A 15,566-nucleotide genomic window follows, 5' to 3' on the forward strand; every position below is an offset into this window, starting at 1 on the left:
ACGGACCCACACTTCATGCCAAAGGTGGTGTCAAGGTTCCACATGAACCAGACTATACAAATACCAAGTTTCTTCCAGAAACTGGCCACAAGTGCTGAACGGGCTCTGCACACCCTAGACGCCAGAAGGAACACAGGAAAACAAAGCAGTTCTTTGTGTCCTTCGCTAACAGTTTCAAGGGGAAACCAGTAACTAAAGGAACAATTGTGCGATGGATCGCCCAGACAATACAGTTCTGCCACAAGCGGGCAGGTCAGGAACTAGCAGTGGGGAAACGTGCCCATTCTACCAGGAAAAAGGCAGCGACAATAGCCTTCCTAGCTAACACACCCATTCAGGACATATTCCTGGCATCAACATGGACTTCGGTGCACACGTTCACAAAGCACTACTATGGGGATATACAGATGAACAAGGAAGCACAAGTCTGACAGAAGGTGCTTCAACACATATTCAATAACCAACGCTCATCTTCCACCCAGCCGCCACAAACATGAGAAACCACTACAAAGTCTTTGCACAGCATAGTGAATCCAGAAAGATTCACGCTGCAAAACGAATAGTTTCTTACCTGTCTGTGTAGTTTTGCAGCTTGAAGATCTTTCTGGATTCACTAGCGAACCCACCCACCTCCGCCAGAAAGATGAGGCTGGAGAGAAAAGGGGGGTTGAAACAGAGACAATACTTGGAAAAGGAAACCTCAGAGGTTAAAGCGGTGAATGACTTAGTTGAACATTGCCATAACTTCGGTAACAGAACGAACACGAGAAAAAAGAATCCGAAGATGGCACCCAAGAGTGGGAGCTTCCGCAGGAAGCGTGCCGACGTCACCGGAAATACACCAAAAGGTGGGACGTTGACGCCTACCTGGGCTACGTAAAAAAAAGAAAAGACTAAGATTCCGGACCCAACCACAAGACCACAGAATAATGCACAGCATAGTGAATCCAGAAAGACCTTCAAGCTGCAAAACTACACAGACAGGTAAGAAACTATTTGTTTTATCATTTCCTAACTATTGCCTAGAGAGCCCAAGGCCAGATTTCTTGGATGAACAAGACAGGCAAAAGCTTTGCGCTCGCAGGGCAGAACTGAGCAAAAGTATCCACTACACTTATTCAACAGACTCTGCTGTCTGGAGCCGGGATTCAGAGGAGCTGAAGTATGAGTTGTCGAGAACAAGAAACCACACACCTCCTGGATACTATTGGTTTAAAGGACTCTTGGTAGAGGTCAGATCAGAGTTAATGGGGGATGAAGGGTGAGAGCGAGTTGGAAGGGACTAGACAGAGGACATCCAAAGGAAAGTTAACATGCCCAGACACATGTCAAAGGTAATTTTGCATGGCTCATAGGCCACAAAAGACCCGTGCTAAGATTAAACCAAATAAGAAAACAATGGAAGCAGGGCAAACATCCTTTCACCACAGTGTCTTTTTTTTATCCTGAGTTGTCATGCAATACTAAGAAGAAAAATGGAGCGTGTCTGGTTTGTGACTGGGAGTGCGATAACTTGGTGTGAATACCTCAGCTTGAGGCTCAAAGGCTTTGTTTAGCTTGGCCGCAAGCATGTTTTATGTGGAGGTGTCCTCTTCAAACACGGTGGCGCCTCGATCACGGGTTCTAAACAGGGTGGGTTGTTTGTCTGGCACTTGCTCAAACAAATTCTTTGTTGGAAGATCACAGCTGCTAGAACAGAATCTAATGGCAGTATACATAGGCACCGACTCCATGTTATGTTTATCCCCTCCATCTGATTCCAACATGGATTACCAGGACTGTGAGTTCATCGCATTCTTCATGCTTCTGTTGGACCGACGCAGTGAAATTTTATTCAATTCGTCTGCGTTCTCCTCAGCAACAGCCTCTGGAGACTGTCTTAAACCTTGACTCCTGGCCTCTACAGGACCATGTGCCTGCACTCAGGGTGATAGAACGGACTCCATTCTAATACTGTCCCACAGAACCACAGCAGATATCAGTGGTTTAATCACCAGTAGGTGTCCTATCTCTCCCTCTATAACGGACTAAGACGATACTATGTGCCAAGCCTCCCTCACCATGTGCCCGAAAAAGACCACCGGTTATCTGATAACAAAGGTGGGCCGACCAGAAGATGGGGATGCAAGCCTCCGACCACACCAATGACCTCTTCAGAGTAGAGACCCAGCTCGACGTTGAAGAAGGTGAGGACTCTGGACCCTCGGGTGTTCCACCGATTCAGACACCACCCAGCCTGCCTAGTGGCTGTGTTTTCCCAGACTGTGACCAGTAGGAAGAGGAACAAGAAGTCTCATCACCTTGACAATCTCCGGGCCTTGAACAAAGGGGTCAGGAGTATGGTCGACACCCATGCCAAGCCTCGGAGAAGGGCTCAGACAGAGGCATTGCACCTCCAACAAACGGGTCAGGCATCCAGTCTTTCCACCACCACACAGACTTAGGGGCTTCACCATTTTCCGGTTACAGTCTGCTCTGAACATCTTTAGAACTGACGCTTGTCCCGTCATTGACCCTCTTGGGTCACCAAGACCCAAGGTCCTCTACAAGCTTGGAGACCTTTGGAGCAGGTACCCTAGGCTTGCACCAAGGCCAACATCCATGCCGAACCCGCAGTCTAATCTGAGGTCGCCACTGATGCTGAAACTGTCATCTGCACTGAGGCTGACTCGGACGATCAGGAGAAACAATACCTATAGAGACTGCAGGAACAGCTGGATGCAAGACAAAAGCCACTGCTCATCCATCCACAGATAGGGAGGATCACCACAAAGCTCTTATCAACAACGCCCTTGGAGATTTTGTCTCAGAAATCAAAAACTGACTTTTTCAAAACCGCTGCCATTGGAGCAGTCTCCAGCTCCTAATACTAAGACACAAGGATAGGCACACCATCCTTCTCCCTTGTGTTCCAATTCTTCCTCTTTTTCCATCTCCTTCACAGGCACCACCACCTCCCAGGTTACCACCTTCATTGCCTCTGAAGTTACCAGGGAGGTCCCCCACTCCGCCTCTTATTAATGAAATTTTTAACTATTGCCGTTGCACTACTATTTGCAATCACAATAGCTCAAACTTTCAATAATGCGAGACCTATTGCATTGCAAATGCTTGCTTGTTTTTTTTCTTGTTGTAGGAAACTGGGTTTGTTTTGCCCAACATCCCCCCCCTGTTTTGAATCCTTTCTAGCTATTAGATGCTGGTTTTTAACTCTGACTGTGCACTGAGTACTGCTAACTAGACGTCAGTACCAGTGCTCCTTCCTTGAAACAAAGCATGTTTGATTGTTTTACAATTGGCACAGGACTTTAGCATCCCTGTAAGTCCCTAGTAAATGGTACCCCTGGTACCTAACGAATGGGTACTAAAGAGGATCCCTATGGGCTGCAGCATATCTTTTGCTATTCTAAGGGACCCACTTACAAATTGCTTACAGACTGTCACTGCAGATTGCATGACATGGTACAAACCATAAGCGAAAACATGACCTGGTACACTCCTGTGTGCCGTGCCAAAGTCACTGCATTTAATACATGCAAGTCACCCCTACAGAAGGCCTTTGAGCCTTAAGGACGGGTGCATTGGATATTATTTGAGGACGTATCCGCATGAGCCGATATGCCCCAGTGATGTCTAGTTTTATTACTTGATATTGCAAGTTAGCAGGGAAGCCATGGGCACTTGTCAAAACGAGTTACCCAGCTGCTTAATGGGTTCACTGAAACATATGGTGTTTGGCTTCAAACACCTTGTATTGAACCCACACTAATTTCAGTGAGGGATTTATTAATACACGCCCTCAGAGGGTACCTTAGAGATACTCCCTGAACCCTAATAGTCTTCTAGTGTGCTGGCTGACTGGTCTTGTCCAGCGAGCCACCACAGACAAGTTTCTGACCCTATAGGAGGTTAGGACCCTGCTGTTGGTCAGGAACACGACTTGCTCTGACTGGAGGTTTTTACACCTCCTCCAGCTGGAATGCTAGTAAATCAGCATATCAAGGCCTGAGGCTTCAAACCTTCTGCCAGCTTTCATATGCGAGCCAGGCTTCTTCCAGACCTGGAGGATGCCATCCCCTGAGCCCCATTTGGCACAAGGACTGGCAGGAAAATAGCTAGTCAGGAGGTGTGTGGCACTACCAGACTGGACACACCTCTAGAGTGGGCAGCCTGAAGTGAACACAAAAGAAAGAATTCCACCATCTTGAGTGTGGTGGAAATAGGAATACTGGGACAGGATGATGCCCATTCCCCGCAAGAAGTGGTCATCTATGGGAGTGTAGTACATTGGCTACTACCCTTCATACCCCTTGATGATCCTAAATTAAGTATTTAGGTAGTCCTCTGGCACTAGGAAATCCACTTAGTCTGCTTGAAAAAGCGAGAAGGGCAAAGAAGAGCCTTTAACGTGAGAACGGAGGACTTCACCACCACTCTGTGCAAAACCCTGCCTTGCTGCTGGACTTCGACATTTGCAGGGACCCGGCTCATCCAAAAAGTGTTGTCTCCTCCCAAAGTAGAGGAGGAGCGACCCACGACGTCATCTTGCCAGCAATACCTCCCTTGGAGTAGAGGAGCTGCTTCCCTGCATCTGCAGGCACCGAAAAGCATCTGTGCAGCCCACTGTGTTGCTGACTGTCTGGCCCACCGAAGGAGCAGTGCAGCAAGAGAAGGTCTTCAGGCTCCAGAAGAGCGGACCCAACTCCTTACCAAATGTAGACCAGCATGGGCCCTCAGGAGCCGCCCGGCACCAATACCCTGGATAACGGAACTGTTACAACAACGTAGGCTTGTTGTTTGTCCAATCTGGACTACAAGGGCACCAAGACAGACAGACCAACTGACGAGACACTTCGGAAACCATAAGGTAAGCATCGAGAGTGGCCCTGCTGCCCTGGTCTCCCCTCTTCTCCTGATCACCGGATACAGAGACTGAGCCTCTGACATCCACAACTAGACACCGGAAATCACTACTGCACAGGAGCCCCACAACACAAGTCAAGGTGAACCAACGGTGCCAACAGGGTCCAAAGACTGTCTAAATTTGAGGCAATTATAGGGTAAAAACAGCAAAAATAAATCTGTATGTGGTTTAAAAACTCATGAGTCACCCTGCTGAGATAGGTGTGTTGGCATGTATGACATGGGTTGAACGGTAGTGCATGCAAATATTTTTCAAGCACAAACAGTTTGCCAATGGGGCCTATATGCATAGGAGTGCTATTTAGCACTGTAAGTGAGATAAAAATGTTTGAGATAGTACTCTAAAAAAAAAGGCATGGGCAAAGAAGTGTAACTAGGAATATTTTATTAGAAGTGCAAATATAGTAATACGAAACACCCTGTGTATATGATTATAGTACCATCATCATCTTCATCCCAATTATTTTCAGGGAGAAAAATGCAAGTACTCCTGAGGCCAAGCTTACAGCCCACCCTCCCTCCCCTCCGAAAAAAAGTAACAGTGGGGAGACAAGGGCAATAGCCAATGGGTCAAGGGAGCCGCGGGTCAAAAAAGTTTGGGAACCACTGCCATAGGATAACATTGCTGCTACAAATACAAGTGTATTTCAGTATACTTAAAAATTGTTAACTCAAAGTACTTACTCGATTACAATGATCTTGGTGTATGAATTAGTTTAAATATCTGATCTCTCTATAAATTGTTCTCGGGTTTCTTTGTGTGTCTCTCTTACTGACTCCGTGTGTGCAGTAAATGCTTAACCCTATCCTCTGGTAAGCCTAAACTGCTCACCCACACTACCAGAAAAGAGAACATTTGGGATTATTTGTATAGCCCTAGTAAACCAGCAAGGGTCTCCTGGACTCTCTGCACAGTGTACCTCATTTTGGTGTACTATATGGAGAGCCAGCTTCCTACGCTTTTATGCTAGGGTTTTGAGGTGAGGTGCCAATCTTGAGCGGAGGTTCCTTTGTTGTGTGTATTTAGTGATTTTATTCCTGAGAAAGTAGTCCCATTCCATGGAGTGCGTTGTGGCTGATTCAAAGCAGCTTGAAGGTGGATCTTCCGGCAACTCGTAACCAATGTAGGGCCCTCAAGGTAGGGGAGATGTGAGCTTGTGGCTTTACATATAGGAGTAGTCTGGAAGCAGACTTATACATTTTTTGTAGTTTTTTCACAGTTGATAAAGAGGATCTGTGGATGAGGCCATTGGCGTAATCAAGTTTAGAGATCGTAGCCTGGACCTTGTGTGGGAAGATGTGTCGCAGAGTTTTCATGATAATGAGGTTTGATCTTACTTGGGCATTCATTGATAATTTGGAGATTACATAACACCTGAACTTATTTAATTATTTCTCTCTTCTATACTGTCTATAACAACATGTTTATTTTTAGTTATGTGTACAAAACAGCCCACAAGAGGCACGAAATATGCTTCTGCAGAATCCACAGCTGGCGTATGCTTTACTTCAAGCCCAGGTGGTGATGAGGATCGTGGATCCAGAGATTGCTGTGGTAAGTGTCTCTTCTTTCACACTTCTTATCTGTCTTGGGGCGTTTAGAGATGTCTAGAGACACCGGTTTAATATCCAAACTCGCTTCACATGAATTTATTGTTTTTCTTCCACCTTAAACCCTCAGAAAATCCTACATCGTCCAACTATTGTCCCGCCTCTTAACCAGCAGCAGCCTCCAGGCCCTGCAGGCCCTCCAGGCCCTCCAGGCTCTGCCCCGAACCCACAGACGAATCCACCAAATCCTGCAGGGCCTCAACCTCAGCAAATGGTAAGGAACAGCAACAACCATCTCCATTTTCCTAGATGCATCCCTGTTACCTTCAACTTTTAGACTGGTACATTGTAAACTTGTTTAAGACTGACAGCCCTTTAGTGCTAACATGCTAATTCAATAGTTTGGAGACAACATACGCTATAACATAGGAAAAAACAATCTACTTAGTAACAAGATTATAAGTTAATGATAGTTAAAAACCTGTTTTTAAAGGTAGTACAGTGATTATGCATTTTCATGCATCAAGGATGCGTCGGTGATGCAAACGTTTTGCCACGGGAAAGCCCACGCAGTAGAGGTGATGGGTTGTTTCTGCTAGGTCCACTGATGGGCTGGAGGAGCACCTTCAGGCCTACTCCAAAGGGTCCAGGACTGGGTGGCACCAGTTGGCAAAGTAGGACTCACAGTTGCAGAGTCCAGTTGGTGGTTATAAGAGGCTAACCTTTGGAATCACTTTGGTGATCCTGAGTATAGGTTGCAGGTCCAGTCCTTCTCACCCAAACAAGAAGGCAGCAGATCAGCACAGCAGGTAAGCAGTCCTCCAGTTCAACGGTCCAGCAGAGTGGCAGTCCAGGACATCCATCCTCCTGGCAGAGTCTTCCACAGGTTCAGAAGTGTACTGAAAAGTTGAAGTATAAAGTTGATTCTCTTTGAAGTGCTCAGATTGGCTGCCTCCCGTGCCCTGGCTCCAGACTAACTGTAGGGGGTATGCAGTCCTTTGTGTGAAGACAGGACACAGCCTTTTCGGGTGTAAGTGGGGCTGTACCCAACTCCGCACTCCCATCTGCCAGTGATGGCCCATCCAGGCACACCTAAGCTTTCTATTGTGTGTGGCGTTGAGAGGAGGAATAAACAAAGGCCAACTACACCCAGCTGTGTGACCCAGCGACGGGCTGCAAGCATTTTATGGCTAAGGCAGGAAAATACTCACTTTCTAGAAGTTGCATATTCAAAATCGTAATTGTTAATTTGACTTTACCATAAAAAATAATTTCTAATTACAGTTCCAAAGACACCAAACATGAACTCTTTACCTGTTCCCATTTGGCAACTATCCTTAATAAATGTAATAAGGTAACCACAATGTTGTACTATGGAAGAGGTAGGCCTTTCAATAGTGAAAACCAAATTTGAAGAGTTTTTTTTACTTTCGGGACAGGTAAAACTTAAAAGTACATGTTTTACTTTATAAATATATCTCACTGCCACTTGTGGACTGTTAAGTTCTACCCTAGGGGTTGAGGTATATGTATTAAAAAGGATGTTTTAGGCATAGCAAAAGGTTTATTTTTACCAGGGCAACATGGCAGTTCACAAATGCACACATGATGCAATGGCAGTCCTGAGACATATTTAGTGGCTGCATACCCACTAGTAGCATTCAATTTACAGGCCTTGGGTGCAGGTAGTATCACTTTACTAGTGACTTACTAGTAAATTAAATATGCTAGTTGGTGAGAAACCAAAGTTACCAAGTTTTAAGGAGTGAGGACCAAATTTTCACTGGTTAGCAGTGGTAAAGTGCACAGAGTCCGAAGGCTAACAAAAACGAGATCAGAAAATAAGGTGGAGGAAGGCAAAACGTTAGGAGTAAGATGACCCTAAGGCAGACGGATCTAACTATCTTCAGGCAGGATTTTCGACTCCACCTGCAGGCCTGCCAGGAAGGATTCTCTACTAATGTTGTAAGCCATTGAAGATGTAGACGTTTCCTCCAAGATTTCAACCTCTTTTCAGCTTTCTCTGTCCACAGAAATGTGGCAACCCATTGTTAGTTGTGGTCTTTGCAAAAGTATGACACAAATGTGAAGCACTCTTTGAGCCATATAGAGTGCCTTATGTTTTTTTTATTATGTTTCCTCGCTAATGCAGTAGAGTACAAGTAATTGACAAGCACTGCTATAGTAATAGCCAGCGACTTAACACAACAAAGCATTAACTTGCCAAGACCTGCAGGGGCATGAAATAAAAAAAAACATTTTGCTTCCGTTGTAGCATTAGATGAGAAGCTGCATTTTGGATGCATTGGAGGCATTCCAATAATGCATAGCAGTCTGAACACTCAAGACTTTGGGTACATCAGTGTTCCATGGAGCTGGAGTGAAAAAATGTATGGTGAAGTCATTAATTCAAAGCATTTTACAGAAGTAAGTGGTTGGTATTTCTAGATTTTGTGATTCTGTGACATACTCATATGTAAGTTTGCAGGCTGCTCTTGGCATTGCAAACTTCCTCAAAGATGCTTTGATGGGTTTGTTAGTTGCAGAACAAAATATGATTTGAGAAGACAGAGTTGGCCAATAAACAATAACTTCTTGACATTGAAAGGATGAGCAAGATATTCAAGTCCGGATCAGCTTCGAAGTGACAAGTTGGTGTTTTCCGAAAATAGTCTTGAAGTAAGCTTTTATTTTAAGAAGTACATATACAGAAACGCAAAGTCCTACCTCGGTAGAAAAATCTTAATGTTTGGCTGTTATCCTAAAGGACAATGTGCGAGATAACTCATTATCCTAGACACTGTCTCTGTGCTTTTGAACAATCTGATTTTCTCGGAATTGAAAGGTACTGTGTCTTCAAAGTGTTTTTATACTCGTTATTGTAGCTTTTCATTTACACAGTGGCAAATGCTGTAAAATAATTTCAGCGTCATTTGTTCAATTCACAACGGGTTCTCTCTTTTCAGCTGGTCTTCTCAAACTATTAGAGAATGTTGAGAAAAAGGTGTTACTCCTAGTTTGTACCAAAAAAAAGAATAGCCAGTGTAATGCAAAAAATATCCAATATGAATGATTCAGTCTTTTAACTCCGCTATAGCCATGTCGGTGTGCTTTACCCACCTTGCCAAATCTACATTTTCTACAAAACATTAAAGAGCATTTTATTGGTTGGTAGAAGAAACCTATTACTGAGATGTTCTGCTTATGAAACATAACTTGTCATCTGATTTCAAGACCCTTGCTGTGGAAAAATGGCGATGGGTTCAGTTAATTTATACCAGGCTGGTGAGTTTCCAGTGCAGTAGAGAAAAAATGGCATCTTGTTTCCTCATGTGCAAAACATTTCAAAAGCTGATCTTTGCAATATTGAAACGCTGCAACGGTTATTGTGAATGCATTTTGCCCATTCTATCCGGCTTAGTTTGGGATAGAGACTTGTCACAAGGTTTTTAGTTGTTTGATCATTGTGATTGATGTTAGTTAAAAAAGGTTGTGTTTTTTCAGACTCTGGTCTCCCATCCCACGTCTTTGTTCTTCTCACATTCAGGGATAGACTAGATACCAGAATTAGCCCTGTCAAAACTGTTCAATACTACCCCACATTTCAGGAGGCCAAGATTAGAATGGGGCCATGAGGGCATTCATGGTTGAGCCATGGTTGCCAATTCTGTCCTGAAATCAGCACTATAATTTAACCCACTGGCAAAAGTAATTCTTTATTAATTTCCGTCCTCTCTTTTCTCTCTTCACTTAATCAGCTCCCTCCTTTTTCACCATTTAAGTGTGACTGTCCTTCAATCATACAGTTTGAACTAGTCTTGAATTCTCCTTCCTATTGAGGAATTGGAAAGTGAGATGTGAGGGGCATGTAGGAGGCACAGTCCTGGGCTCAGAGGAGTGTCACATGAGTTTTGATGCATGTACAGCTGGTGTTGCTATAGCCTCATTGTGCAGGTTGATGGGCTGAAGCAAGAATGTAGACGTTATTAAAACTGTTGACTAACCCTTTTCAGCTTGTTACAACTCATTCTTCTGTCGATTCAACACATGGGAATACTCTGGTAAAGACTATTTATTAGGCTGTACGGAGGATGTTGGGGAACGTCCTGAGATGCTGTATATTAATAAGGTATCCCTCACTTCTCTGTATGCTCTTTGTGTATCTTTTGAGTTATTAATGAGGGCTTTTTCTGATTTACCTGTACAGAGTGGAATAAATGGCGCACCTCCACTGATGCAGCCTTCACCAATGCAGAGTGGACTACAGGCACCAGGACCCATGCCATCCTCATTACCAGGTCCTGTACCTGGTGCTCCGGGAGGTCAGTTGATTTATTTGTTTCTTTATCTTGAAATTCATTCTTTGTTGAAATGGTGCAAAATGGTATTTTGGAGATTAATGCTAGCTAGCCTTGATCCATGATGTCCAGAGTGTTTGGATAACACAGGTTGCTATAGGGTTCTGGTGAAGCCAGGAGTTCACACAACCTTGTGTCGATTGAAATTGGATGGCAAAGATGAACAATTTTGCTAATTTTATTTTGATATACATTTCCTTCAAAGTCTAGCTTTTCTCCTTTGATGGAACAGTTTTGGTAAATTAGTGATGTGATTCATGTGATCACAATGGTACTAAACGTTAATTGGTCAGAAAATACAGCAGCCTAGGTGAACTTTCACCTATTATCTGTGGTAAGCTGAATGAACCTGGTCTGTAATGTGCATTGTTGGGCATCATCAATGCATTAACCTAATAATAGTTTGGATTTGTTCCAAGTAAGAAGAGATTCATTTAAGTGGTCGCAGATTCTGATACAAATCATAAATCAGTAGTCCTGAAGAACATCGAAACCGATTTGTAAGGAAAGGGTCTGTAAAGTCTGTGGTTTCCACACATTAATGTTGTCGTACATACCTAACTTAAGTGTTCTTTGCACTTCGGTGGACACCATTGTTCGTACTGAAAAGAGAACATTAGTCAGTGTTGTGCAGTGATGCCCGATTCAATCTGGTAAGTATTCACTGGAAAAGTGTATATAATTTGGGAACTGGCTTGTTAAAATCTAAGTGTCAAAATTTCAGCTTTTATATTATGATAGTACAGAATTTCAATTTTTGAACCAAAAGAACTGTTTTATTGGTTTATTCAAAGTAATACTTCCGTGTATTATATTATGAGTTGACGTGTGCAGAAAATGACAGTGACCCACTTCGAAAATATTTATGGGAGTAATGAAGTGTTTGAACCTTTTTTGCCTCCTTCCAGTAGCATTCCATTGCTACCCCTGGTATTTATAAGAGAGGACGTGGAGAGGGCAATAAACGACTCTGCTAGTAACAAGGCTCCAGGTCCAGATGGAGTTCCTGTTGATCTGTACAAGTGCAACCCAAAACTTTGGGAACATTTTTTAACTAATGTTTCTATTCTACAGCTGCTATGGGGTTTCCTGTTCCCGTTCTACTATTATCCCTGTGTTTAAAAAAGGGCAAAGAAGGGATCCTAGGTGCTATAGGCCCATATCATTAATAGATTCCTCTGTTAAAATTTTGGGTAAAGTAATCTTGGCAAAGTTAACAGAGTGGGTCTCAGAGAATGAGATCCTGACCAATGTCCAATACGGATTTAGATCAGGCAGGAGTACCCTGGATCAGTGTCTCAACTTGCATTTATTAATAAACAAATACACTGTAGCCTCTAGGAGGTCTATTTACTTGGGATTTATGGATTTGTCCACAGCCTTTGATCTGGTGAACAGATCATGGCTGTGGACTATCCTCCTTGATTTGGGTATTGATCCCCCTCTGGTATACTTTTTAGCAGATTTGCACAGGGATTTGTTTGCCTCTATCAGGAAGTCGCAGGAAGGCAATTGCACAAGACACTTTACATCCGGTAGAGGCGTTCGCCAAGGGTGTATTTTGGCACCCCTACTTTTCACCCTATATGTAAATGCCTTAGACAAAACCCTGACCAAAGCCACACCGGACATCCCGCGTATAGGAAACATTACCATCTCTGTACTCCTTTGGGCGGACGACGCAGTATTACTGGCCCGTACCCCGTTGGCTCTTCAAAGCCTACTGAATTCATTTGGGGATTTTATGAACTCTTTGGACCTGGTGGTTAACATTGCTAAGTTGCATGTTGTGTCTTCGGGCTCTCGTAAGAACAATCTTAGAACCTTTTATTGCAATGGGGCAGAGGTCACAAGGGTGAAGGTGTTTACATATCTGGGAGTCTTGTTCGACGATAAAAGTTCGTAGGCTCCCCAGTTCACTGCTAAAACAAGCGCTGTAGGAAGATCATCTTTAGCTCTACTCAGCTTTGCACGGAGCCTAGGAGGTAAACCCTGTGAGGCTATCCTCTCTATTTATAAAGCATAATGTTTGGCGATTGCGACATATGGCGCCGCTATCTGGGGGTATAAACAAAGTGATGGGGTTCAGAAGGTTGAAAATGAATGTTTCTGCTTACTTCCGTCCCTTCCCCAATCTACTGCAACTTTTGCTATCCACCAGGAGCTGGGCATGGCAAATGTGTCCGATATAGCGAGTATGGCCCCTTTACTTTGTTGGGTTAAAACATGGTTGAACCCGGAGCTTACACTAAATCACCAGATCCTAAAAAATGGTCTTGCTCTAGAGAGAGCTAATGAGATACAGTGGCTCTCCTATATTAAGTCAATGTTTATGAAATTGGGGCGCCCGGAAATTTTCTTAGAGCCTGAGGGAATTGTGTAAGCTGATGTCTGATGGGTTAAAACACATTTTCTGAATTTAAGAGAACAGGAACGAGAAGCAATAGAATAAAAAAAAACACTGGCTAGGGCGCATTTCTTATTAGTCAAATCATTATCCATAGAACCATATTTAAAAATTGTTACCAAACCGTTGCATCAATGGTTAATGACTAGATTTCGCTTTAACCAGATCCACCTCCTTCTGGGGGACTTTAAAGGATAGAGTAAACCAGAGGATGTAGCTCTCTGTAACTGTGACTGCAATTCAATTCAGGATACCACGCACTTTACATTACTTTGTGCTTTTTATACAGACATCAGAAAAAAATATATAATTCCATTGTTAAAGGGTAAGGGTTTCTCACAGGTTAAACCAGCATTATTATATTTACAACTATTGGATAACCCATGGAATATTTTTAATATTGCATATTATTTTGTATCAGCTGTCCGGATGAGGAAATTAAGACGAACAATATTGTTGGAATTATGAATTTTAATGGTTTCATAAATACTCATGAAATTGTTTTTAGTGAGAACTTCGTGTATTTTATAAATGCGTCTCAAAATTGTATCTATGAATATATTGTAAAGCATACTATTATGATTTTAATTCATCGAATAAAGTGGTTTTGACTTGACTTGACAGTGATGCATCAAAATTGAAGGTTTAAATAAAATCTGTGTTGGGAATGTTGTGTGCAGCAAGTTTTTGGGCATATTAGAATGGGAAGTTACCCTGGTTTGATTAAGAAATAGTAGCTTGAGATAGACAAGATTACTTGAATACAGGTTTCTTATTGTGCGCTTTATATTTTTAGATTTGAGCGTTGTGTAATTCATAAATGGAGTTGCGTCAAGGCAAACAGCTGACCCAAACTATTGCCAAATAGAAACTAAGTACTGTTGAAAAGCATGCCAAAGTGTTTTTCTTGCTCCTGCTTCTCCTTCCCCTCTCTTCTTATGGTTATGCTTTGCTGATGATTATAAAGAATCGATTAGGTGGGGAGGTAAAAGTAGTGAGAATAGATCCACCCAACTTCCAGATGCAAACAAAATAATCAAAGGGGTAGGGAGCCACTAACATGCTTCTTCTAATCTGAGAATCCTTAAGATTTTTAAGGAGTCTCACCAACTAGAATTTGCCAGTGTCATGCTTCATCATCAAGTCCTCACCCAGAGCACCTAGTGTGTCTGGATCGCCTCAACACTATCTCACTGTTGCATTTTGTCAGTGTGAATCAAAAAATTCCTCGCCTGTCAACCTTGCCTTACTTTACCTTCACAGTGTGTGACTGCAGGGTTTGCCTTCCTCCAATACAGCCTATGGGGCGTTTTTTAGCTCACTCTATGTGAGAAAGTGCCATCTTTCTTGCATGGTATGTCCCCACTTTTTGCTGAATTGCTGATGTACTTTGACTGAGTGTGCTCTGGGCTCCTGCCAGTCAGATGCCCAGGGCCTGTGTTCCTTCCCTAAAACTGTATTGAAACCTAAACCCAATTGGCATCTCTGGCCACATATCAGACCCTGGTAAATGGTACCCTAGTACACAGGGCGTCCTATAATCTGACACACACACACACTGCCTTTGCAGGCTGAGTGTCTTGGTGCAGAACAAAACAAAGAGTCGACATGGCACTCATCCAATTGTCCTCAAATGGGAACAAGGCGACATTCACGCTCCTGAACCAGTAGCACAGCTTAATGAGCACATCGTCATTCTTTTGAGGTTTTTCAGTCAATTCGGCAATGCTTCTATACAAGTTCCTCTATTGTAACTCAACTCCATTTCATCCACACATGATGGATCATGCTGTTTTCAAGGTTTCAAATGTTGATGATGTGACCATCCGGACCTCTATCAAAAACACGACAGACGCACAATTCATCCTTGGCATGTTCTTTTATTTTCACCCAATGCATTTCAGACTACCCGAGTCCTTCCTCAGGGGTGGCTACAAGTGAAACAGTTCACCATTAGTGTTCACTAATACATGTCTTTGTACATTTTTGTTATTTAATAAACTCTCTGAATCGCCAATGAAATCATTAGAATGTGAATACTTGTGTGCTTACATCAACCAAGAATATTTGTAAACAATATTCTCCCTCATTCTCTCCCATAACCTACTTGTGTCTCTCAAAGCTGCGTGACTAGAGTTTTTTAACCAACAGGCAGCTGCTTTGCTACTACCTAAGTCGCCATACCCTGATCGCTTTTACACACCTTCCTAGTTGTATGCCACCCTCTTTATCTTTAACGCATTATTAAGTCTCTTGCTGTTCTTTAGCCCTTAAATCAATCTATCCGCTCGTATGTGTGACCTTAAGACTCTCTACGCAGCGCTCAT

At 43.1% G+C, this 15,566-nt stretch overlaps 1 protein-coding gene across 8 annotated transcripts in view; it reads left to right on the plus strand.

Moving 5' to 3' along the window:
* The window catches only part of CSTF2 (cleavage stimulation factor subunit 2), a 321,862-nt gene that overhangs the window by 114,824 nt on the left and 191,472 nt on the right, over window positions 1–15,566 (plus strand). For all 8 annotated transcript variants that reach the window (XM_086964627.1, XM_086964628.1, XM_086964620.1 and 5 more), the window contains exons 5-7: window positions 6,359–6,478; window positions 6,605–6,748; window positions 10,682–10,796. In XM_086964627.1, the coding sequence (XP_086820753.1) occupies window positions 6,359–6,478; window positions 6,605–6,748; window positions 10,682–10,796 (379 nt within the window). The remainder of the gene's footprint in view (window positions 1–6,358; window positions 6,479–6,604; window positions 6,749–10,681; window positions 10,797–15,566) is intronic.

The sequence above is a fragment of the Lissotriton vulgaris genome, chromosome 4_1, assembly GCF_964263255.1.
Source record: "Lissotriton vulgaris chromosome 4_1, aLisVul1.2, whole genome shotgun sequence".
NCBI lineage: Eukaryota > Metazoa > Chordata > Amphibia > Caudata > Salamandridae > Lissotriton > Lissotriton vulgaris.